Source organism: Mesoplodon densirostris, chromosome 8, assembly GCF_025265405.1.
Source record: "Mesoplodon densirostris isolate mMesDen1 chromosome 8, mMesDen1 primary haplotype, whole genome shotgun sequence".
Taxonomy (NCBI): domain Eukaryota; kingdom Metazoa; phylum Chordata; class Mammalia; order Artiodactyla; family Ziphiidae; genus Mesoplodon; species Mesoplodon densirostris.
The window spans coordinates 47,435,529-47,460,464 of record NC_082668.1 but is presented as its reverse complement, the minus strand read 5'-3'; the positions used below and the strand labels follow the sequence as shown (position 1 = coordinate 47,460,464).

General features: G+C 36.7%; 1 protein-coding gene across 1 annotated transcript in view; it reads left to right on the top strand.

Annotated features, from left to right (window-relative positions):
* The window catches only part of COL3A1 (collagen type III alpha 1 chain), a 39,538-nt gene extending 16,354 nt beyond the window's left edge, over positions 1 to 23,184 (top strand). Inside the window, exons 9-51 of the mRNA XM_060107076.1 lie at positions 466 to 519; positions 683 to 736; positions 1,396 to 1,449; positions 1,878 to 1,922; positions 2,288 to 2,341; positions 2,790 to 2,834; positions 3,414 to 3,467; positions 3,877 to 3,975; positions 4,529 to 4,573; positions 4,719 to 4,817; positions 5,020 to 5,073; positions 5,196 to 5,303; positions 5,492 to 5,545; positions 6,156 to 6,254; positions 6,582 to 6,635; positions 6,794 to 6,892; positions 7,219 to 7,272; positions 7,383 to 7,436; positions 7,768 to 7,821; positions 8,377 to 8,430; positions 8,760 to 8,804; positions 9,382 to 9,480; positions 9,568 to 9,675; positions 10,314 to 10,367; positions 11,842 to 11,895; positions 11,990 to 12,043; positions 12,762 to 12,815; positions 13,564 to 13,671; positions 14,133 to 14,186; positions 14,469 to 14,522; positions 14,717 to 14,878; positions 14,988 to 15,095; positions 16,055 to 16,162; positions 16,904 to 16,957; positions 17,046 to 17,153; positions 17,634 to 17,687; positions 18,068 to 18,175; positions 18,472 to 18,525; positions 18,621 to 18,728; positions 19,597 to 19,876; positions 20,483 to 20,670; positions 21,052 to 21,294; positions 22,053 to 23,184. Coding sequence (XP_059963059.1) covers positions 466 to 519; positions 683 to 736; positions 1,396 to 1,449; positions 1,878 to 1,922; positions 2,288 to 2,341; positions 2,790 to 2,834; positions 3,414 to 3,467; positions 3,877 to 3,975; positions 4,529 to 4,573; positions 4,719 to 4,817; positions 5,020 to 5,073; positions 5,196 to 5,303; positions 5,492 to 5,545; positions 6,156 to 6,254; positions 6,582 to 6,635; positions 6,794 to 6,892; positions 7,219 to 7,272; positions 7,383 to 7,436; positions 7,768 to 7,821; positions 8,377 to 8,430; positions 8,760 to 8,804; positions 9,382 to 9,480; positions 9,568 to 9,675; positions 10,314 to 10,367; positions 11,842 to 11,895; positions 11,990 to 12,043; positions 12,762 to 12,815; positions 13,564 to 13,671; positions 14,133 to 14,186; positions 14,469 to 14,522; positions 14,717 to 14,878; positions 14,988 to 15,095; positions 16,055 to 16,162; positions 16,904 to 16,957; positions 17,046 to 17,153; positions 17,634 to 17,687; positions 18,068 to 18,175; positions 18,472 to 18,525; positions 18,621 to 18,728; positions 19,597 to 19,876; positions 20,483 to 20,670; positions 21,052 to 21,294; positions 22,053 to 22,199 — 3,693 coding nt within the window. The 3' untranslated portion in view covers positions 22,200 to 23,184. The remainder of the gene's footprint in view (positions 1 to 465; positions 520 to 682; positions 737 to 1,395; positions 1,450 to 1,877; positions 1,923 to 2,287; positions 2,342 to 2,789; positions 2,835 to 3,413; positions 3,468 to 3,876; positions 3,976 to 4,528; positions 4,574 to 4,718; positions 4,818 to 5,019; positions 5,074 to 5,195; positions 5,304 to 5,491; positions 5,546 to 6,155; positions 6,255 to 6,581; positions 6,636 to 6,793; positions 6,893 to 7,218; positions 7,273 to 7,382; positions 7,437 to 7,767; positions 7,822 to 8,376; positions 8,431 to 8,759; positions 8,805 to 9,381; positions 9,481 to 9,567; positions 9,676 to 10,313; positions 10,368 to 11,841; positions 11,896 to 11,989; positions 12,044 to 12,761; positions 12,816 to 13,563; positions 13,672 to 14,132; positions 14,187 to 14,468; positions 14,523 to 14,716; positions 14,879 to 14,987; positions 15,096 to 16,054; positions 16,163 to 16,903; positions 16,958 to 17,045; positions 17,154 to 17,633; positions 17,688 to 18,067; positions 18,176 to 18,471; positions 18,526 to 18,620; positions 18,729 to 19,596; positions 19,877 to 20,482; positions 20,671 to 21,051; positions 21,295 to 22,052) is intronic.
* Positions 23,185 to 24,936: the final 1,752 nt, after the last annotated feature.

Genomic DNA, 24,936 nt, shown 5'->3' with positions numbered 1-24,936 from the left:
TTTGAATTCCAAACCAACAAAACCCCCAAATGTGCTTCTTGACTCTGTCAGGAAGAGTCATCCAGTGAATACATCACTTAACTAGAGAAGATGCTTCTTCTCTCTGTCTCTTGTAATAAAGAAATTTGTATCAGTTCTTTATGAACTTGAAAACTTAAAAACACAATTAATATCATGTCAGTCTTTCTTTCCCATTTAATTTCCAATGGCGAATTCTTCCCACTGGATTGAGAGGTGGTCATAATACTTGTTTGGAGTCATGCCTGCATTTTTTATAAGTTTATATCAAGGTGGGAGAAGCTCTCCCGATTCCTTTTACTAGGAAAGCTGTTCTCACAACCATGTTTAGTCCAACCATTTTCATGAGTCCTTGGTGAGAAAAATGCAAAATAATCAGTTCACTAATTGGTTACAATGAGTTTTCTCTTACACAAGCTCCCATATATTCTTTATTTCTCCACCTAGGGGGAATCAGGAAGACCCGGACGACCTGGAGAGCGAGGACTGCCTGGCCCTCCAGTAAGTCTTCAGCATGCAGTGAATTAGTTGGAGTAATCACAATGATCTTAGATTGAAAATTATTATATAATTAAATTAAACTTAAAAAGGGAAGGCATTTTTACTACTGGATTGTGAGTCTATTTGAAAGTTCATTAATATCTTTTTTATTCCTTATTTTTAGGGTATCAAAGGTCCAGCTGGCATGCCTGGATTCCCTGGTATGAAAGGACATAGAGTAAGTACAGTTTCTAAATTGACTCTAAGTTGTTTCATTTGGCTATGTTTACTTAACTAATCAATTTTATTGGACAGTTGAGTGTGTGCCAAAAATGATTGGTTCTGACTAGTCGTTTTGATTTTCTAAGTCTATCAACTTTATTTGTTGACCAAATCAACTAGTTATTTTACATAAAGTAATAAAGCTGATTTTAAGTGTATGGAAAATACTTACAAAACAGTAAGTTTCTTACTGCCACTGTCAGAAAAGATGAAAATATACTATTGAGAACTATTCTTGACTTAGTCAATATGATTTACAGATCGAATCAAATGACTTATTCTATGCAAAACATTAGATAGAGTAAACCAGCTGAGCCAAAAATTGATCAACTTCATAGACATAAAAATCTATGAAACTGATACTTGCCTAATGCTACATTTAAAGCAAATTCCTAATTGGACTAAATTGTACTTTCTAACTATTTCATGTTTTTAACTGTAAAATCAATGTCCAAGGTCTTCAATGCACTTAAAAGAGTTTTAAATTATTCATGTCAATGTTGAAAATAGTGCTATATGGTAAAGCTAGCTATAAAAAAATTTAATGTAAAGTTTTTAACTGTTCTGAATTGTTAACAGATCTTAATATTTTTACTACTTTTATCTATTTCAAAGGGCTTTGATGGACGAAATGGAGAAAAAGGCGAACAAGGTGCTCCTGGATTAAAGGTAAATCACAACAAAATCATATTTTCATAAATAAATTTATTCAAATATTATAGCTATATTTAAGATTGATATTTTAGGGTTTGCCTTTTTCTAAAACATACCTGAGTTTTGCATTTTAAGAGCTAAATAACAGCGACTAATTGAGATGTTCTCTTAAAACTTCCATGAAAGCTGATAACTTGAACTGTCTAGATTAGAAATGATGGAGCACCCCTGAGTAACACATTGATTACGTCTGTTTAGTCCTCAAGTTTTTAAAATGCAAAAACTGAGATTTATAGCATATAAGTTTGCTAACAAAAATTTGGTATTGTTAAAGTGTAATCTTTTTCTTGGTTCCATATGTTTTTTATAATATGCTGTGTTGAAAAAGTTATAAATTTCTCCTCCTGTTATACAAAATGGTGACGCATTTTACATGTTTCTAGGGTGAAAATGGCCTTCCAGGTGAAAATGGATCTCCTGGAGCAATGGTAATTTTGTTTCTTATCATACAATTTTCAGTTTTACTATTAACTTCCACCTAACGCAAAACTTGCCTCGCTCACTCTCCAACCATTCTCACATGTATCTAGTTTAAAATAAGACCACACTGGGGCTTCCCTGGTGGCGCAGTGGTTGAGAGTCCGCCTGCCAGGGGACACTGGTTCGTGCCCCGGTCCGGGAGGATCCCACATGCCGCAGAGCGGCTGGGCCCATGAGCCATGGCCGCTGAGCCTGCGCGTCCGGAGCCTATGCTCCGCAATGGGAGAGGTCACAACAGTGAGAGGCCCACGTACCACAAAAAAAATAAAATAATAAAATAAAATAAGACCACACTTTTCATTTTATTCTGTAGGGTCCAAGAGGACCTGCTGGTGAGAGAGGGCGACCAGGACTTCCTGGATCTGCAGTGAGTATTCTTACTGACATTACACAATTACAAGCCGAGTCACCGAGAAGTGTCTCAGTCAGTTTTCAGGCTGTGACAATCTGCAAGAAGTTTTCTATAAAATTGCATTTAAAGTCAGCTCCATAAAGATTTTAGTCATAACTCTATGCAAACAAATAAGTGTTGTATAGTTATTATCTGTTGAGGATTTTTTTAACGTGTTAACTTGGCGTATTTATGCATTAATTTGCCTTCAGTTCTGTAAAACACAGAATCCAATCTTTCTACATTAGATCATTGCTGTACCTATCAGAATTTCAACAATTTCCCTCTAAAGGTGTATAATTATTAAGCAGATTTTAATATACTTGAGGAAAAGTCAACTCAATTGAGTCAGACTTTTAGTTAAAACATTACTTGTGACCAGCCTTTCAGAAAGAAGATATTTGAGACCAACTTCTCTTTTTAGGGGGCTCGAGGTAATGATGGAGCTCGAGGAAGTGATGGACAACCAGTAAGTAACTTTTCATCTAACCCTGATGGGCTTAGTGTAATGAGAGATTATGGAATTTTGGAGTAGTGGAATAACATGGATTGTAGACCTAAAACTCAACGTTGTTCATAAATATCTGATTCAAACTGACACTAATCCCATAAACAAAATCTAGAAACAATTAATCTAGAAACAGTAAGCCCATAAACAAAATTCTGATACTTCTTATTATACTTGGCCAGTTACTAACATCTGTATGGTGCTTATAATGTTAGTTAAGGGCCAATATTGGATATGACAATTAAAAGAGTCCTGAAACATAGATAATAATGCTATCTCTATTTTATAAATGAGAGCTCAAGGCTAAGTGACCTGCACAAAGTCACCAGAATTCATGGCATAAGTTGTCACGCATGGGGGATCCAAATTTTCTTTTTATTTTACCACACTATTTCTCCACATAATGTTCATCTCTGATGATAAATACTGTTTTTGTCTAATTTTCCACTGTATTGTGTATGTACCCACTTATTATTTACCAGTAGTGTTAGTTTTCTTTTACTTGATTAAGAGCTCTTGAAATGCTATTTATTTTTTTAGGGTCCCCCTGGTCCCCCTGGAACTGCAGGATTCCCTGGTTCCCCTGGTGCTAAGGTAAACATGTATTTCTGTAGAAGAATGTAAAATATATCTTTGAGACAACAGAAAATCATTGGGCTGCTTCTTGAAAGTGATTTTTTTAACAGTCAAGTGGATTTCTTTGAGCTATATAGATCTTTAAAGCCCTATTCTTGATTCCAGAAGGGGTTTTATTCCTGGCCTTTTGCTATTCTGATCTCTTCTGTTGTCTTTTCTTTCTTCCCAGTCTCTTTCTGCAAACAGAGATAACACAGTCACACACATAGTTACCATTTTTCTCTGCCTATATGATTAATGAAACTTTGCTTTAATTATCATACTACTTCAGCTTTTGGGAGATGGGTTTAAACAGGACTGACTAGCAAACTGGCCAAGAGATTAGAAGTGGCAAGGGAGACTGACTACTTAGGGTTTTATCCCTTAGGGTGAAGTTGGACCTGCGGGATCTCCTGGTTCAAGTGGCGCCCCTGGACAAAGAGGAGAACCTGGACCTCAGGGACATGCTGGTGCTCCAGGTCCTCCTGTAAGTACCAAATATGGCTGATTAAGGGAAAGCATTGCTACACTTTATTTCATGAAAACATATGTTCTAATGTTGCTATCAATTAAAATTACTTTTTTGCAAAGAAATGTTGCTTAGTGCTCTGCAATAACTCTACTATGATAAATATTGCTTTGACTAGTACTGAAATTAGTTTCGCAGTCTGAATTTTTCTAGAATTTATGAATTTTATGGTTATATGACACAGAATAAGTAGAGGATGGAGAGTTATCTGATACTTTGAAGACTGTGCCCCAAACTAATCATCAATCAGAAAAATTCGGAAAAGAAACAAGACCAAAAACCTCTTCTCTATGTACTTATTTAATAATTTAGACCAAGTGCATATTACCTTTAATTTATTCAGACAATGATCATTTTTGTGACATTTTATGTGTTGTGCTGTAGTTGGAAGAATCACTTAATCTCTATAAAGTACAACACCCATCAATAAATTTATTTTACTTATATAAGTAACTTCAAAAATATATGCACTATTTGCATTCTTATTAATATGCTCTTTCCCCCCCTCTAGGGCCCTCCTGGGAGTCATGGTAGTCCTGGTGGTAAAGGTGAAATGGTAAGATGCCCCCACCACTCACCCGCATTCAGCCACACACATATTATTGGCTTCCTCTGCATTTTGCAGGACAATACATTTAAGTTAGCTATTTAGAAAAGAAGTTCAAGTTTGCCTAATGTTAATGTTCTTGGATTGTTTCTAGGGTCCTGCTGGCATTCCTGGGGCTCCTGGACTGATAGGAGCCCGCGGTCCTCCAGGGCCCTCTGGTACCAATGGTGCTCCCGGGCAGCGAGGTGCTGCAGTAAGTTGTCTATTTTTCCTGTATTGTCTGAAAGGTGTGGCTTATTTCTCACAGTAAAAAAAAGAAATAGCAGGCTCTTTGTTCTTGTTCCATTGAATTTATATTGATTTCACTCTGGTTTTATAATGGAATCAGGTGTGACTGGTGATTATTTTGTTAGTCTATTTTCCACATTTTTAAACCAAGATTATGTCCCATTTAGGGTGAACCTGGTAAGAATGGAGCCAAAGGAGAGCCAGGACCACGTGGGGAACGTGTAAGTATTGCCCTAACAGATTTGATTCTTTCTTAGAAATGTATACCATAATCAGGAAATAAACAGGTAAAAAATTAACAATGAAATTCAGTCATTATTTCTTTATTGACCTCCTTTCACAGGGGGAAGCTGGTTCTCCAGGTATTCCAGGACTTAAGGGTGAGGATGGCAAAGACGGTTCTCCTGGAGAACCTGGTGCGAACGGACTTCCCGGAGCTGCAGGAGAAAGGGTACGTTTCCCACGAGCATCGAAAAGGAAAACAATCATAGAACTTCACCTTCACTGTGAGGCAACCATGTTTGTTCTTAATTTGAGTAGTACTCAATCCCAAATATCGTTTTGAAGCATTTCACAATATGAGAATTATGAAAAAGTTTTGACACTTTGGACTTAAATATTTGCCTTTCACTATTTCAGGGTATGCCTGGATTCCGAGGACCTGCTGGAGCAAATGGCCTTCCAGGAGAAAAGGTAGATAGCTTTAGTTTTCAATGTTCAGAAATGCTGGGGCTACACATAGGTATATTTTTCTATACAGTTTCCCATTAATTAACACCTAACTGTCTGAATGAAATATATTGGAGTTAAAAAAATAATAATTCCCAATGTAAAACAATGATTGCATCCCCTGCTCAGTCATTCTCTTAGCTTTGTAACTAACGTTATTTAATCTCTATGAGAATTCTTTAATTTATCTGTCAATTGGGAACTATTTTTCTCAGTATCATTGCAAGAATAAGTTAGACTAAAATGCCTGAGAGTTCTTTGGAAACTCTGAAGTGCAGTGCAAATCTGATTTCATAATATCAAAGATATTTGATTTTATATGCACCAAACTATACTGCTAAGCCCACTAAATATTGCTTTCTTCAGCATGTGATGTTCATCGAAGTTGCCTTAAAATATTTCCGGTAGGACAACCCAAGCTAATAGGTAACGGTGATTTATGCTGAGCATGCCAGCAACACCCCAACTCTCTTTAAGGGACCAAAAGAACTTCTCTAGTTGCAACCTAACTACTGTCAACGTCTAGGTCAATGAAGGCCCTTTTACATACATGTTGATTTATTTCATCATGTAGGGTCCCCCCGGGGAACGTGGTGGTCCAGGCCCTGCAGGGCCCAGAGGAGCTTCTGGAGAACCTGGCCGAGATGGCCTCCCTGGAGGTCCAGGATTGAGGGTAAAGAGGAACACTTCTTTGATTGACACTGTCATTTACTAAGAGGAAAAGCAAATGAAGAACGTTCAAAAATAACTTAAAACAGACTATACATTTTGTAGGCTCAAAAGAAAACAAAACAAAATTCTCTGAAGAAAACTTAAGCTAGTATAGATTGAAGAACAGAAAATAGAATGCTTGACGAAGATATTTACAAACAGAAAAACGTGTGCAAATACGAAGCTACATATGTCAGTGGAAAGCTCAAAATTTTACAGATAGGTGCTTTTAGTTTTTTTTTTAATTATCATTTTAAAATCAGCTGACTGACTGAATTCTTCAATTTAGGGTATGCCCGGTAGTCCTGGAGGACCAGGCAGTGATGGGAAACCAGGGCCTCCCGTAAGTACATTTTTAACATCTCATTTTACAAGTCCAGAGAATAATGAAATGCACAGTTTAGACTAGGCTTGATGTATATTGTATAGCCTTGGTATGTACATTGTATATTTTGATCAGATTTTTATGAAACCTCTATTAATATAATTTTTTCTCCTTAGGGAAGTCAAGGAGAAAGTGGTCGACCAGGTTCTCCAGGCTCACCTGGTTCCCGAGGTCAGCCTGGTGTCATGGGTTTCCCTGGCCCTAAGGGAAATGATGTGAGTTCCTTCCTTCATTTCTTCAATAAATATTTGACAAAAGGTCTTTTACTTTCTATATGGGAGTGCAGATGGCCAAAAATTGATCTCCACTTCAAAGCACAGAAGAGTACATGAAAATCAAAATACCATGTGAGAAGGGAGCTAAAGTATTTTTTCTGGAGTTCTGGGCAAAGAGTGGACCATTTATGGAAACCTAGTTCTTGAAAGTAGTTTTCGGTTGTGGATGTATGCATGTGTGTGTAGGGGACAGATCAAAAACATGAGAGAACACTATAATGAATAATTTCCTTTTGGGAATAAGTAAATACTGGCTACTTCTTTAGGGTGCTCCTGGAAAGAATGGAGAACGTGGTAGTCCTGGAGGTCCTGGCCTTCAGGTATGTAGATTTCATCCACTCATTTCCAGTCTTCTAGTAGAAGCATTTCTTTCCAACTCTATGACTTCTATTATCTTTATCTCTACTTCCATAACTGCTTTTTTTTTCAGGGTCCTCCTGGAAAGAATGGTGAGACTGGACCTCAGGGTCCCCCAGGACCTACCGTAAGTTTACTCACATAAATTGGAAATGGAAGTGGATGGGACTGGGGCCAAGGGAAGACTTTGGGAATTATACAATCTCTGACACTATATCATTATAGTTCACCAAAGCAATTACAAAGCTTGTTTAGTTAGTTAGCTAGCTAAATACTAATACTGAGTAAAGTTTATATTGTACATGTCTCCCTTGCATCACTTCCACAAGCCAGACTCTGCCCTCCTTTACACCATTAATTTTTTAATTAAGCAACTGGCCTGATGAAATTAAAACTGTGTGAACTAAATATGAAAGGATATCTTATAATGAAGCATCTCAATATTTTTTTGTACATAGGGACCAGGTGGTGAAAAAGGAGACACAGGAAGTCCTGGTCCACAAGGATTACAAGTAAGAATTTGTTACTTAAATGTCATTGGGCACCTACTATTATCAGTACTTTCCTTTGATAGTTGTATTTGTTGAGTTAATCAGCTGTTCAGTTTTTTTGTGACACTAAAAGATTATAATGCATCTTAAGCTTAAAATGTGCGGATCTGTCTTCTATCTTGAAATAAAAGAATAGGCAATGTTAATAGGCATAACTTCCATGCCTATTCTAGAATGAGTGCATTAATAATTTAAAAAAAATAAAGTTCACATAATTCTATATGCTTATACTTATTTTATTGTAATTTAAATGTATATAGCTAAATTCATCTCACCACACTCATCAATTCATTTTTATATACAGCAACAGAAAGAATTGAGGGAGATGAACATAGGTTTGTAAGATACGACTATCACCTCTCTATCGTTGGATTTTGAGAGCTACATATTTTTTACACCTAAAAAGACTGCTAAAACCATTTTTTGAATACTTTGCAGAAACATACTTACATGAGAGAAGCTTTTCTATAAGCAATGTTTGAAGTGATTACACAATACAAATATGATTCTTTGTAGGGCTTGCCTGGAACGAGTGGCCCTCCAGGAGAAAATGGAAAACCTGGTGAACCTGTAAGTTGCTTGCCATTTTTTCAAAACTCAGAAACCAAAATAATAAATACGAATCCTTAATAAATTATTAACTTCTGCGTTTTCATGCCATGGTATCTGAGCTTTAATAATTAGTTGTGAAATATTCATTAATAAAACAAAAAAATTATTCAGTCATAACTATTCCATGGAAAGTTTGAATTTTACCATAAAATAAAAGGAACTCAAGGAAGAGTATACAGCCCAAGATTGTACAAATTATACAGTATGCAAGTCAAGTGTGTGTTTTGCTTATACTTATATAACGTATATTCTGATAGAGGCCTAATCATGCAATGCCAATCTCCTAGGGCCCAAAGGGTGATGCTGGTTCACCTGGAACTCCAGGAGGCAAGGTAAATATTTCCATTTATTTTCTCATTTCTTCAGCATGTTATAGAGCAGTTGATTAGTGGCACAGTTTTAGTACAGCAAACCAAAATATTCCTATTTTTAGAAGCACGACATTGCAAATGTTTGGTGAATACACTTAGGGTAACCCGAGACATTCCAATACATTAAATTTGCATCATCCGGAAAATGAAATTTTCTGACATGAATAAACACTGTAGAGTCAACTATGGATGTGAAATTTCAAAAGAAAACTTTTCTAGTGCATTGGCTCTCTATAGAAAACCTGTTTTGGTAGAGGAACTTAAAAAATTTGCCTTTGTGATAAAATAATAATAATAGTGTCAAAGCTAGCTCATCAGACCAGCTATCCAAGTTTCCTTGTTTAGATTAACTAATTTTGTGTTTCCGTTTCTCACTCAGTTGATCAAATGTCTTTTATAATTATAAAACTGTCTAAATTGTTCAAAAATGTAAGTTAAGAGCCTTGTGGTCTATATCAAAACAATACAATTTAGGGTGTTTTTGCTTTGTTTTTAGCCTTGGTTTTCCTAACAGGGATATTCCATTTTCCTACTACAGGGTGATTCTGGTGCCCCCGGTGAACGTGGACCTACTGGACCTGCAGGGCCCCCTGGGCCTAGAGGGGGAACTGGCCCCCCTGGTTCCGAAGGAGGAAAGGTAACTCCACATAATTCAATTCACCTAGATTTTACAAAATGCATTTCATTTCTTTCTTGTGATTTACTATTTCTCCTTTAATTTCAGGGCCCTGCTGGTCTCCCTGGGCCACCTGGTAATGCTGGTTCACCTGGTCTGCAAGGAATGCCTGGAGAAAGAGGGGGTCCTGGAGGCCCTGGTCCAAAAGGTGATAAGGTACCAACTTATTCTCTGTTAATTATGTAATAAAACAGACTTTGTTGGTTAAAGGAAGGCAACATTTCTGGAAAGTAATCTATTTTCAAAATTAATATTACCATTTTATTTATTTATTTATTTTTAGATTTTTTTTTTTTTTTTTTTTGCGGTATGCGGGCCTCTCACTGTTGTGGCCTCCCCCGTTGCGGAGCACAGGCTCCGGACGCGCAGGCTCCGGACGCGCAGGCTCAGTGGCCATGGCTCACGGGCCCAGCCGCTCCGCGGCATATGGGATCCTCCCAGACCGGGGCACGAACCCGTATCCCCTGCATCGGCAGGCGGACTCTCAACCACTTGCGCCACCAGGGAGGCCCGATTTTTTTTTTAATTGGAGTAAAATTGCTTTACAATGTTGGGTTAGTTTCTGCTGTACAATGAAGTGAATCAGCTTTATGTATACCTATAACCCCTCCCTCCTGGACCTCCCTCCCACCACACCCCCATCTAGTAAGTGTAATTTGAGATGGATTTCTAAAGCAACTTTTTAAGCAGAACATCTACTATACATTGCAGCTAATCTTGAGGGTTTGTCCTCTTCTTGGCATGTTTTCAGTGAAGATACCTCTAATCTGATGACTCTGGTTTTTATTTGACAGGGTGAGCCCGGCAGTTCAGGTGTCGATGGTGCTCCAGGGAAAGATGGTCCAAGGGTGAGTACTCGAATTGGGGAGAAACAGAATTTATCTGTATGTGATATGGAGTAGTCCCTCACCTCAACTTGTATTTTTTCCAAAAACTCCTCATGATAAGTTAGACCATACTTTACCACCTTCTGGGCATTAATAAGAAGACCCAAATGACATGATTGTTAAAATTCCTGATCTCTATCACTAATAGTTCAACAGTGACCTAAGAATGGAAAAAATCTCAAAAGTATGATAAATGTTATAAGCTGAAGTCATAATAAGTCACTAAAATTCAATGCTGATTAAGGAACTTTTTGATTTTAAAAAACATTGAGATTCCATGGTACATTCATACCATGGAATATTACTTAGCAATAAAAAGCTGATACATGCAACAACTTATACAAACACCAAGGACATCATGATGAGTGACAGAAGTCAATCTCAAAAGGACGTACTGCATGATTCCATTCATGTAACATTTGTGAAATAACATAATTATATAGAACAGCTTTATGGTTGCCAGAATTGAGGAATAGGGGAGAGGGAGATGGGTGTAACTATAAAGAAGTGACATGAGGGAGTCTTTTATGATGATTGTACCTTTGAATATCTTGATTGTGGTGGTGGTCATGTGAGGCTAAGCATATTAAAATGTCATAGAACTACATGCACACACACACACACACACAAATGAGTGCATGTATAACTGGTGCAAACTGAATAAGCTCTATGGGTTGTACTAATGTCAATTGCTTTGTTTTGATACTATACCATAGTTGTGTAAGATGTAATCCTGAAGGAGGCTGGGAGAAAAATTCACAGGATTCTCCTGTATATTTCTTTGCAAACTTCCGTGAATCTATATAACTATTTCAAAATAAAAATTGAAAAAAAACATATTACAAGCAATTCTATTCACATTAGTAAACACCTAGATATGACTGTAGCAAATAACTAAGCCATTAGATAGACATTATCTTTACTGTAGTTGCCTTAAAAAAATTCATAAATGTTTCACTTTTAACAGACTAGATGAGTAAGCCATCATACAATTTTTTTAAATCTAATATTTTATTTATGTAATATAAGTAAAACTTTAATATTTGAAAACTTCAATGTGAAAACTTTAATATGTGTAACAATACTTTAAGTGGTTAAATGAAATATTTTGAATTATCATACAATTGAATAAGGCAATGCACTTTAGTTTTAAAAGATACGACTGAAATCTTATATCACATCTTATTTATCTTCTGCAATAGAAAGAAAAAATGAATCTATAAATTGCCACTGAATTATATAATCCATAAAATCTTATATTTACTAAACTCTGCATTATTTACACACTGAGTGAAGAGCATATCGTTCAAGCTATCAAAGCAATCATATTATCTAGTTTATTAGATGAACAGTATGTCCTTGTATATGCTCTTTGATTAATAAGGAAAATGATGCTTTTGTCTTCAAAATTAAAGTATATTTCTATTTTCTTTAGGGTCCTACTGGTCCCATTGGTCCCCCTGGTCCAGCTGGTCAGCCTGGAGATAAGGTAACACTTGGCACTATTTAGAAGCAGAAAATGTCTTTTGTCGTCATTGTTGTTTGGATGCAGGGCAATATAAATTATTTTTCTCTTTTTTAAGGGTGAAAGTGGTGCCCCTGGAATTCCGGGTATAGCTGGTCCTCGTGGTGGCCCTGTAAGTGTTTAAGACATTTCAACATAATTTTAACCCCACACAGGCAGCAGCTACCTGTGCTTCCCTCTTCAGCAATTCTGCTTGTGGTCCTGAGTCTCAATGATGGGATGCTGTCTTTAGGCATCATATGACATGCAAGGCAAGGTTAAAGTTCTTAAATCTAAAATTCAGAAGAGACCATTTCAAATCTTGCCATCCTTCCTAAATAATTCTGGAAAAAATATAAAAATTGCACAAGTAATATGCATTTGTAAATGAGTATTTCTTAAAGCTATAGGATCTTTGCCTGAGCCTCCTTCTAGATCTAAAATTCTCTGCCTTCAGGGTTTGCAGACTCAGGAGAGATATTTAGTAAATGTTTTTAATTAATCAATTTAATGATTGATTTCTCAAAACTTTTACCATATTTTTATTTTTTTAAATCCTTACATTTTTAGAAGTTATACAAATAAGTCTTTTAAACACTTCAAAATTCTCAAATTATTTTTCTTCCAAATAATATAACAGTCAGAAGCAGAAGGAATCAATGGTTCTGGTGTTGTCTACTTTGAATTTTATTGAGAAACGGAAAAGTCTTCAGAGGTTAAGCTATGTTAGTTAGCTTTGCACACTAACACTATCTTTTCTTAGCTTAAAGGAAAGATGATACAGAGGATGACGTGTGTTCCCAATGGGAAGATGTCTTCACTGTGACTAATGAGTATATTTTTCACTTAAGGGTGAGAGAGGTGAACATGGGCCACCAGGACCTGCCGGCTTCCCTGGTGCTCCTGTAAGTATGAACATTAAAACATACATATCACACAGCCCAGAATCACTATCTCACTGAAAATAGCAGAAGTATAAGTCAAGTCTGAATTCTAATCTATCTCCACCACTCATTCCTTATGGGGGTTCGTTTATGCACCTCCTTTATTTTTTTACACATTATCTCTATTCTTACTGTTTAAAAGATGGAGATAAAAACACCTGGCCTGTCTTTATGCCAGGTTAATGAGGCTAACATGATCCCCTAGACTTAAAGCACTCTGAAAATTTGAAAGTTTCTTCCATTATTAGATGATACTAATTAAAATTTGCTCCAAGCCCCGTCTTTCTCAAATGCATTTACTGGTGATTGCTTTGAAATGCACAATCCTTGGAGAGAGGTTCTCCTTTATGACAAAGAATGTATATCTTACCACTTTCTTGATAATTTTCTTTTATCATAGAAACTCTTTTTGGGTGGTGGGGGGGCACATAATGGGGCATGCGGGATCTTAGTTCCCCAACCAGGGATCGAACCCATGCCCCCTGCAGTGGAAGCTCAGAGTCTTAACCACTGGACCACCAGGGAAGTCCCTGTCATGGAAACATTTTCATTGTCTTTGTTTCTTCCATGTCTTCAAAGACTCTTTTTTTCCAATTTTATTTCAATAGCTCTCCACCTGATGAATTCTATTTTCTGAAGGAAAACAAGGACAAGCCCAGTGTATTGTGAAGGATGTAAGCTCACAGGCTGTTTTTGTTTCTGAATGCAGGGCCAGAACGGTGAGCCTGGTGGTAAAGGTGAAAGAGGCGCTCCTGGTGAGAAAGGTGAAGGAGGCCCTCCTGGAATCGCAGGGCCCCCCGGAAGTGCTGGGCCTTCTGTAAGTAGTTCTCTTTCTCTAAGCCTTCTAATGGAAAGCACTTAGATTTGTCGATACTTCAATATTTCATACTGAGAGAGCTTGACATAGTGACAAGGGCACAGTTTTCCTAGGAATACAGTTCTGAGTTTGACGCTTGACTCCAACAATCTAGATATGACCTCAGTCAAATTATTTTAATGTCCTCATAGAGTTACTGGTTTTGTTTTTGGGGTTTTTTTTTTTTTTTTTGATGTAGCTTCTTATTTCTGTAGTAATGTTTTTCCCCCAGTTCTACTGAGATATAATTGACATATAACATTGTATTGTGTAAGTTTAAGATGTACAACATAATGATTGTATGTATTACAAGATGATTATCATGATAAGTAGAGTTACTGACTTACAAAGGCTTAATACTTCTCCCAGATTTTGACTTTGTTGCTATTCTTATAAACCATTTCCATCTCCCTTCCATATAGGGTTCTCCTGGTCCCCCAGGTGTCAAAGGTGAACGTGGAAGTCCTGGTGGTCCTGTAAGTAATGATCCTCTTAACTATTATTGAAAAGCATTAATTAATATCAATCTGTATAAAAACTGCTTTGAAAGCACTAGATCCCTAAAGAGAGTATAAAATTATAATCACTCATTCATATGTGAGTTATATGTAAATTCCAAGAGGCAAAAACAAACCATAAGTGATCCCAGAGTAGAATGCAAGTCCTACCACATTTCTTACAATTTATATTTGTTTTTAGTGGTTAATTATTTATTTTCCTTGATTTTTGTCATCAAAAATATATTTATAATTTCACAGGGTGCTGCTGGCTTCCCTGGTGGTCGTGGTCTTCCTGGTCCTCCTGGCAATAACGTAAGAACTTTTAAAAGTATTTTTTAACCATATATTCCGTAAAGAGCATTCATATATACATAAGGTGAGAAACTTATCCATTGCTACTTCTCTTTGTATTAAATCCCATGTAAAATTATTTGAATGCAGGTAAAAGAGGGGAAAAAATTACTTGTTCATTATAAAATATTCAAATTTCAAACATTTCTTTGTAGGGTAACCCAGGCCCCCCAGGCCCCAGCGGTCCTCCAGGCAAAGATGGTCCCCCAGGTCAAGCTGGTAGTAATGGTGCTCCTGGCAGCCCTGGGGTGTCTGGACCAAAGGGTGATGCTGGCCAACCAGGTGAGAAGGGACCACCTGGCTCCCAGGGCCCTCCGGTGAGTGGTCTCTATTAATTGACAGTAGTTTTATTTTCAATCACAAGTCCAGCAGAGGAAAACATAGTCACATAAAGAATAACAAAGATTTCATTATCTGTTACAACAGGGAGCTCCAGGCCCACTTGGAATTGCAGGGACTATTGGACCACGAGGTCTTGCAGGCCCACCAGGCATGCCAGGTGCTAGGGGCAACCTCGGCCCACAGGGCCCCAAGGTGAGTATAGCTATCTTTCACTGGACTCTTGTTTCCTTTGATAGTCTTCAGACATCGCATAAACATAGCAAGTATGTAATGATCAAGTTTTCCTGTAATTAGATGCAAATTCTTGATATTTTCAAATTTTCAGGAAGCATGCATATTATTAAAAGTCTCTGGAACACAAAAACAATGCACATAATAGACCGGCCTTGAACATCAAAACAAATAGATTGATATCACAGAAAAATATCTTGTCATCTCAAATACCTGTTAGGAAACTTGTCAGCATTCTTCAGTTTGCTGACTGTCAGTCTTGAAGCGGGAAATGATGTCAGGTTATAGACCTATGAAAGCCTTTAATTGATACCAATTATCCGTCAACTCAATTCATTTTATACTCCTGACTTTCTTTCACTGATATTACTATAACATCCTAGTGCTCAACATCTTAAATATTTATTTAGAAAATAGGGTAATAAAATCGTACTTTATTAGGGCGTGACTTTTTTCACTTTGAGCACCTCTTTAAACTAAATGTCATATACGATTGTAGTGAAATTACAATATAACATTTAAGTCTAGTCAATTTATATGAACATTCCCAATAAATGTATATATTCTTTAAATAGAGCCAAATGTTCAATATAACCTAATTCTAATGGGTACCATAAACCTATAGTTTCATGATGGCTCATCATTATATTTTTCTTACAATAGCCATGTCTATTTATGTACCTCATATTAGGATGTATTCTAATATGATAATCAATGTAATTACTCAGGCTTTTGGTATCCAGGTTCATTGGTCAAGTTAGAAAAGACAAGAAGCTTGCTTCCCCAAAGCTTTTCCCCTATGGCAGGGATAGTTTTAGGAACAAATTCGATAGAAATTGGGAAATAAAGACAGCTGATAATATCATATTAATTGATTTCTTAAGTTAAAACACAAATTTATTTTATTCTTTTGTACACAGGGTGAAAGTGGGAAACCAGGACCTGGTGGTCTCAATGGAGAACGTGGTCCTCCTGGAGCCCAGGGTCTTCCTGGTCTGGCTGGTGCAGCTGGTGAACCTGGAAGAGATGTAAGTACTAGTTCTTAGAAAATACACAATAAGCCGGGTAGTATTTGATAATTTATTTAAGCAAGGGTCAAATTGGGCCATTGAGTTTCTATGATAAAAGAAAATTATCAAGAAAGTGGTAAGATGTACTTTCTTTGTCATAAAGGAGAACCTCTCTCCGAGGATTGTGCATTTCAAAGTCCTCCTTTCTCTAGTAATAGATATTCTTTCTATTACAACTTAGAATAGCCTTAAATGTTCATGTTCTTTAGTATTTACCCAATGAATGATCATTAATGGAAAAGAATACGATCTTTAGCTAAATAATAAAAAAGTTGTGGATGGGGAGAACGCTAATTTACAACATTCCTTCTGGGTAAAAATATACTGCATGTTATCTGTGATTAATCCTTCCTTAAATTGTAGATTTCCGTTATCAGCTTAAATTACGGTGTGTCAAGATTTTATTTATTATTTCCTCCCCTAAGGCTCCTTTTTAGACTTTTTTTCCTAGTCACTGCTCGCTCCCTCACCCTGTGAAACTTTAGTACCATAGATATACTGCATGTCTGTTTAGGTATTGTCACTCCTTGAAGGGCCACACCCATTGTCATATCTAAGATTTTTCACTCCCAAGAACCAATTTTTATCCTCTTTAGGATGATATTTTTCCCATTGAGAATGCAGGGCTTAGATGGTATTTAAATGGTTCCAAAGAATTTGATTTCATTTCTTCCTCTTTTTTTTTTTTTTTTTAATCAGGGAAACCCTGGATCAGATGGTCTGCCAGGCCGAGATGGAGCTCCTGGTGGCAAGGTATAACAGGCACACGTACAATAGGTTTGTGTAATTAAAACAATAGCTGCTGATCAGATTGATTTTGGAACTGTGACCTTGTCCACAGGGTGACCGTGGTGAAAATGGCTCTCCTGGCCCCCCTGGTGCTCCTGGTCATCCAGGCCCGCCTGGCCCTGTCGGTGCAGCTGGAAAGAGTGGTGACAGAGGAGAAACTGTGAGTTCTCACGAACTCCATCTTTCCCTACTTATCTATTTTCCTCAATAAGGAGTTCATTAGGTAGAAAATAGAATGTCATCTCTGCCAACCAAAAGATCTACTCTCAATTGTTTCACAGTTTTCTATGCTAGTCAGTCCTTAGGCAACTGTGGTAATAAAGATATATGAGAATTTCTGGCAGTAGTCAATGAAGAATTCATTATTAAAATTCAAAATGGCATTAATCACACTAAGTGTATATCCACTTGGTCAATATAAGGTTGAATTAACAGGGTTTTCTCAGCTTTCCTATTCAGACCCCCTGGTAAAGCTGTAAACAGGTAAAGGATTTTTAAGGAGAAAATAATACTAACTTTCAATAATAGCAGACATATCATTATTCCCTCACAATGAAATTATTAACGTTTAAGTAAAACAAAACTGTATCAATAAATAAACACTTCCCTGTGTGTGTTCATTTGTTTATTTTTATTTTAGGGCCCTGCTGGTCCTTCTGGTGCTCCAGGTCCTGTTGGTTCAAGAGGTCCTCCTGTAAGTCTTTTTTTTTTTTTAACTAATTCTACAGTGTGGGAAATATTCTATTTTCTGGCATGCTCAGCAAAAAGGGATGACTAAATACATAATTATGGAACCAAATTTAAACTTTCCTTTGATGATATAGAAAGCAATTTAGGATCTAAAAGTTCCTTGGGGCTATGAGATTACACATCAATTATTGGGGCTCCATACAATTCTCAGTCCAAGATCAAAACAACCACAAGAACAATCTTTATCGTTCCAAGTATGCAGTGTTTGTTGATGGGATTTCTAGCTTGTAGAATGTTATCAAATGGACTTAATTCTTATAAATCCTATTTTGATTTTCCAATGTGTATGTGTGTATGACCTTAACTCGAAATTTGTTTGTGAAGGGTCCCCAAGGCCCACGTGGTGACAAAGGTGAAACGGGTGAACGTGGTGCTAATGGCATCAAAGGACATCGTGGATTCCCTGGTAACCCAGGTGCCCCAGGTTCCCCAGTAAGTGGATCCATTTTGTTAGAAAATCCCCTCAATGCATTTTAACTAATGAGATAGGCAAGTCTTAGAGAACAATGGTAGAAAAATGTTCATCTGTGAAAGTCTATGCTAAAAGAGATTAGAAACAGATTTGAGGGCTTATTTGAAATAGTAGTTGGCACGAGACAATGGGGATATTAAAGGAAAAGGAAATCATATTTTATCACGATCCCCATGTTTCTTGATCTGATCTTGAACATACAGTTTCCTAAGCCTTTTTAAAGTCTTCACTCATATTCACCTTCCTTTCCTTTCAGGGTCCCTCTGGTCACCAAGGTGCAGTCGGTAGTCCAGGACCTGCAGGCCCCAGAGTACGTACCACAGAAAGATATTGGAAGGTCATATTTTAAAATGTTAGCACTGCAAGAAAATATTCTAGCATTGTGATATCATGATAATTTCTTAGGGACCTGTTGGACCCAGTGGGTCCCCTGGCAAAGATGGGACAAGTGGACTACCTGGTCCCATTGGACCACCAGGGCCTCGAGGTAACAGAGGCGAAAGAGGATCTGAGGTAAGACATCACTTATAAATATGTGTATTTAATTTGCTTTAATTTTCACATTTTCAGAAACACTTTGCAATATTTTAAAACTGAGATAGTGAGTTAAACACCACGCAATTACTAAACCTAATTTAGGACCTGAGCAATGACTTTAAGACATTCTCCCCCACGTGAAGACTTTCTCATCACACTATAATGACTGGGAGAAAAAACCTTTCTTACAGTTCATGAGGTAACAGTTATATCAGAATAAAGACATAGCCCAATTAATAAGATGAACTCTGTCAGCACTGATCTCATATTAGAGATCTCACAGTTATGATAATCTTAATGATTTACAAGTGTAAAGTACATTCCACTTCTCAAATGGCTTCCATGACTCCTGTTTTGCTACTGATACCATCATCCTTAATACATTCTTATCCTACACTTTTGGAGTAAACAGAAGAAAAGCTATTATCCCCACAAGTTACACAATTAAAACACAAATAAGTTAAGTGGTTAGATCCAAAACACAAAGTTAGATTCCAAAGTTGGGATCAGAATCTAAGTTTCCTGATCATAACCCCTCTGTCATGTCAGCATTAGAATTGCTTACATCATTTATACAGAAGGAAACATGAGAGAGTAAAATGTGTGTTCCAACACCAATCCTTCTTACGCACTGCAACACACTAAGTATCATAACAATGAATTATAGTTATTATAAATTGGTTAATATTTGATCATAAAACAACCCAAATAAACTTTTGCTGAAACAATTACTATGACACAATATATTAATTGTTTGTAATGCATTTTGGGGGGTTAGCAACATATTTTTTTCAGTGGATACCAACCAGTGCCCCTCAGTGATGTATATTCTTACCCTTCCTAGGGCTCCCCAGGCCACCCAGGACAACCAGGCCCTCCTGGGCCCCCTGGTGCCCCTGGTCCATGCTGTGGTGGGATTGTCACCACTGGTGAAAAATCTGGGGGTTTTGCCCCATATTATGGAGATGAACCAATGGATTTCAAAATCAACACCGACGAGATTATGACTTCACTCAAGTCAGTCAATGGACAAATAGAAAGCCTCCTTAGTCCTGATGGTTCTCGTAAAAACCCTGCTCGGAACTGCAGAGACCTGAAATTCTGCCATCCTGAACTCAAGAGTGGTACGCTGGGGAATCTTTCACACTCATGGCAGCAGGATAACAGAGAAAACTGCTTATATTAGAATTTAAGGGAAAGGAAAATTTTACTGGGAATAGAAAATATTATATAGCAGAGATAGTACTTAAAGAATGTTAGTTGAATTGAAACTTCTTGTATTCTGAGTAAGAAAACATGAATTTTGTAGGTGTACTTGAACTGTAATGTAAATTCAAAATATGCCAAATGTAGGAAAATCTAAAGACAGTTTTATAGAAATTTTAATACAAATTATAGTTTGGCATATCTTTCCATATCATCACAAAGTTGTTTGAGTGATAAACAACGTATATCACTGTGTTTGTAATTTGATGCAGACATAATTTGTAATTTAATTATTGCAACATTTATTTATTGAAACAATTTTTATAATAAATCTACTTATCAATTTTTTCAAATTAAGAAACAATCTAAAAGTTCCTCTATTCTGCTACACTATAAAAGTACAAATACATAAAATACAAATACGTTAGCAGTCAACATTATGAATGCCTTACAAAATCATTTTGGTCCAAATCCCATTACTGGATATTATAACCAATTCCATTGTCCTTTTTGTGACTATTCAGGAGAATATTGGGTTGATCCTAACCAAGGTTGCAGGATGGACGCTATTAAAGTATACTGTAACATGGAAACTGGGGAAACGTGCATAAATGCCAGTCCTTTGACTGTTCCACGTAAGAACTGGTGGACAAATTCTGCTGCTGAGAAGAAACATGTTTGGTTTGGAGAATCCATGGATGGTGGTTTTCAGGTAAGAAAATATATACCATTTTTCTTTAACTAATCCATCTCTACTTAGCTGACTTTTTTGTTCCTCCCATTTGTTCATCACAAAACAAATTTAGTTAATAAATAGAAAAGTGAAAAATTTTATATACTCAGGTAACTACTTTTATAACTTGTCTCTCAAAAGCTAAACTAGATTAAATTATTCTTCGTAAGTTACCAACTTTCCTTCAATTCTTAAGACCTTCTTTACTCTAGTATTGTATGTTATACATGCAGTAAAGACATAGTCATACATAAAATATATGAACAACTTACATTACAATGACCATACTACACTGCATGAATCCCTTATGTATAACTGCAGCTAAAATGTTTGACCAGCCTTACTTGTTCCCTATCACAGTTTAGCTATGGCAATCCTGAACTTCCTGAAGATGTCCTCGATGTCCAGCTGGCATTCCTCCGACTTCTCTCCAGCCAGGCCTCCCAGAACATCACATATCACTGCAAGAATAGCATTGCATACATGGATCATGCCAGTGGGAATGTGAAGAAAGCCTTGAGGCTGATGGGCTCAAATGAAGGCGAATTCAAGGCTGAAGGAAATGGCAAATTCACCTACTCAGTTCTGGAGGATGGTTGCACTGTAAGTAACAGCATTTTTATAAGCATGCATCATAATGAGCTTAGCATATCTCATTTAATCATGCTACTTTGAAAAGAAGGAATAAAAATAATGAGGGTGAACAAAAGATGGCATTTGGTGTGAGTTATATTGAATCTACCGATCCATTCCAGGGAAGGTTAAATCACACAAAAAATGAGTATATCTTCTCAACCTCCAGGTGAAAACCAGCTGATGTGAAAGCAATTGAAATTTAAATCCATGATATAAACTTTGCCAGATAATTTAGACAGTTACTATCCACTCTACGTAATTGCCATCATATGGACTCAATCTAAAATCTCTTTTTAATTTTAAAGGTTAACTTTAAATCAATCATTTGTTATTATCATTTATGAACAGAAGGAGAATTCACTTCTAATATTAACAGATTCCAATGTGAGAGACCTATCCACTTCTTAGTAAACCAGATCTATACCTGGTAACAATGACCAGAACCAAGGTTTCTGAGAATGGACTGCCTGTGGCAATCTCCTTGTTGGCTTTACCCTGAAGCCCTATAAGGCTTTTGGTTAACAATATGGTTTATCAACTGGGAGAATTATCACTTTGAACTGGAGCAGGTCTCAGATGTATGGAAGATAATATACATGGCAAGTTGGCAACTCCCTTCAACAAAATTTTTTTTTAACTTTGTCAAACAGAGAAACTGTCTAAGTAATTGTAATGTCATGATCACTTACTTTTTTTTTTTTTTTTTTTTTTGCTCTTTTTTACAGAAACACACTGGGGAATGGGGCAAAACAGTCTTCGAATATCGAACACGCAAGGCCGTCAGACTACCTATTGTAGATATTGCACCCTACGATATTGGTGGTCCTGATCAAGAATTTGGTGTGGACGTTGGCTCTGTTTGCTTTTTATAAACCAAACTCTATCTGAAATCCCAGCAAAATGTTTCACACTCCATATGTGTTCCTCTTGTTCTAATCTTGTCAACCAGTACAAGTGACCAACTAAGTTCCAGCTATTTATTTCCAAAATTTTTGGAAAAAGTGTAATTTGACCAAAAAAGAATACATTTTTTATTTTTTATATATTTTTTGCTGTTACACCAAATACAGTTCAAATGCTTTTTGTTCTATTTTTTTACCAATTCCAATTTCAAAATGTCTCAGTGGTGCTATAATAAATAAACTTCAACACTCTTCCAATAACACTGTGTTACATTCTTTGAATCCTAGCCCATTTGCAGAGCAATGACAGTGCTTACCATCAAAAGATAACCTTTCTTATGAAATAGTCAAACATGAAATTAGAAAAGACCTTCCTGTTTCAACTACCTCAACCTGGTCAGAAACACAGATGAATTCTATAAGCCCCAGAAGATGAAAAAAATTGTATAAAATACCAAAACTTATAAATTTCACTGATTAAGTTCCTAAAATATTGGTTAGAAGAAAGAGTAAAGTGTAGTACAAGAATTTAAAGAAATATTTTTGGAGCCGTAGTTATTTTAATCTTGAATATCAACTGCTTTTAAAGGTGCTTTTCCTTTTTCTTGTCATTGCTGGTCAAGATTACCAATATTTGGCAAGACTTTAAAGACATGTTCTGGTGCTAATGTACTTTCACTTTTAAAACTCTAGGTCAGAATTGTTGCCTTACGTTCAAAACACAGATGCACACCATCTGTACGTGTCTCCGGTCAAAAAGATTTCCTGGTGTGTCACTGCCGGGGACTCTTTCTCTGCAACCTGTAAAAGTCAACAACAACAACAAAAAATAAATTTGGGGGCTGCTTTTGTCACAATAACAGAGAATGTGTTGAAATTAAACTTTGTAAGCTTGTATGTGGTTGTTGATCTTTTTTTTCTTACAGACACTAATAATAAAATATCATAATAAACATTCCTGGTTTTTGTCAACTTTTCATAGATTTAAAAAATGCAAGTTTACAATCTAGTGATTTTTCTTGAAAAAAAGCATATTGAATCCTAGATCTCTGGCTTAATAATGCAAAGACTTTCAGGAATATGAGATGATATAACTCATGCTGGGAACAGAGATAATGTGCCATAGGGAAGCTTGCAGATTTTTAGATCATATTTAGTGGAACTCCTTGGGACATATTGAAAACTGAGGGCTTCTATATGACACAATCCCTGGAAACAGTAACATAGTAAATTAGGAAGTCTCCAAAGTGGTAGTAATCAGGGAGGAAATTGCTGGTAATTTAGAAGGAAGTAAGCAGGGTCTGGCAAAACAGACATTAATATTAACAACAATTGCAAGCTTAGGCTTTCTCTACCACCTCTAAACACTGCCTCATTTCCCTCTTGGGTCAGCCCCTTCTCCACCAACAAGTTTTTAATCTTTTATTTACTGCAAATGAAAATAGCATCGTCTTGCATACCTGACTTTATAGTTTGAAATGTATTCACTCTATATAATTAATAATAATAATACTTTCAAAAATAAAAATTCCATCAGTCAAATGTCAAGACTCTTAGTCTACTTATCCTCCAAGCTAGCGGCAACCAATGTTAGCAGTTTCTTGTGCATATTTTCAGAAATATTATCTATCTATCATCTATCTATCTGAGTCTATTTGTGTTATGCATTACAAATTAAATTCCTTGCAGTTTCGTTTTAGACATATTCAAAGCCAGCAATATTTGGTCAAGTTTTTCTCACATTGCATCACTCTGACATTGGCTCTCCTGCCTCATCTTTCATTTATAAGGACTCTTTTAACTACATCAGCCCAGCCCCCAACTAGATAATTCAGGATAATTTCCCCATTTTTAGGTTAGTTGATTAGCAACCTTAATTCCATCTGCAACCTTAAATCCTCTTTGCCTTGCCATGTAATATAACATATTCCCAGGATCCAGGGCTTAGGATGTGGACACATTTGGGAGCTATTATTCTGCCTACTTCAACAATGATGCACAGAAGTAAGGAGAATGGTGGTAGTCAGAGCTGTAGTGAGGGCAGTAATAGCCAGGTTTCCAGAGAAACTTGGCCAGTAGTGCCAGAAATGTCATCCAGTGCCCAGTTTGTTGGTTTCACCAGGCTGCTTCTGGGGTGTGATTTTGAAGATGGCTCTGAACGTCAGCATTCCCTTCATAGCTGTTCATTTTATGAACCTGGGTTCTATAACTTGCTCTGAATTTCCCTGAACTTCAAATAAAATCTATAAATTGAACTTCTTAAATCGGCCCAAGTTGGTTTAGGTTGCTTGCATGAATCCAAATGTTTTGGCCTGAGTAACTGGGAGAAAATTTGCCAATAGCTGAGATGGAGGAGACTGTCAAGGTAAAAGATTTGAGGAGCTAAAAGATTTAACAAGATGTGGCAAGTCAAATGTAGAATGCCTGTCAATCATCTAAGTAAACGTACTGAGTTGGAAGTTAGGTATAAATCTGGAGGTCAGAAGAGAGGTCCAGGTTAGAAAAATAAATTTAGGAGTTTCAGCATATATACGGCTTTTATATCCATGGAAGTAGATACAATCATTAAATAATTGAGTGTTGAAAGAAAGGAGAAACTGTATAAGAAGTGAATTCTGGGATATTTGAATACTTACAGGTTGGAGAAGTGAGGAGGAAGCAGCTAAGGAGATGGAGTAGGAATATAGGGAAACCAGGAAAGTGTAGT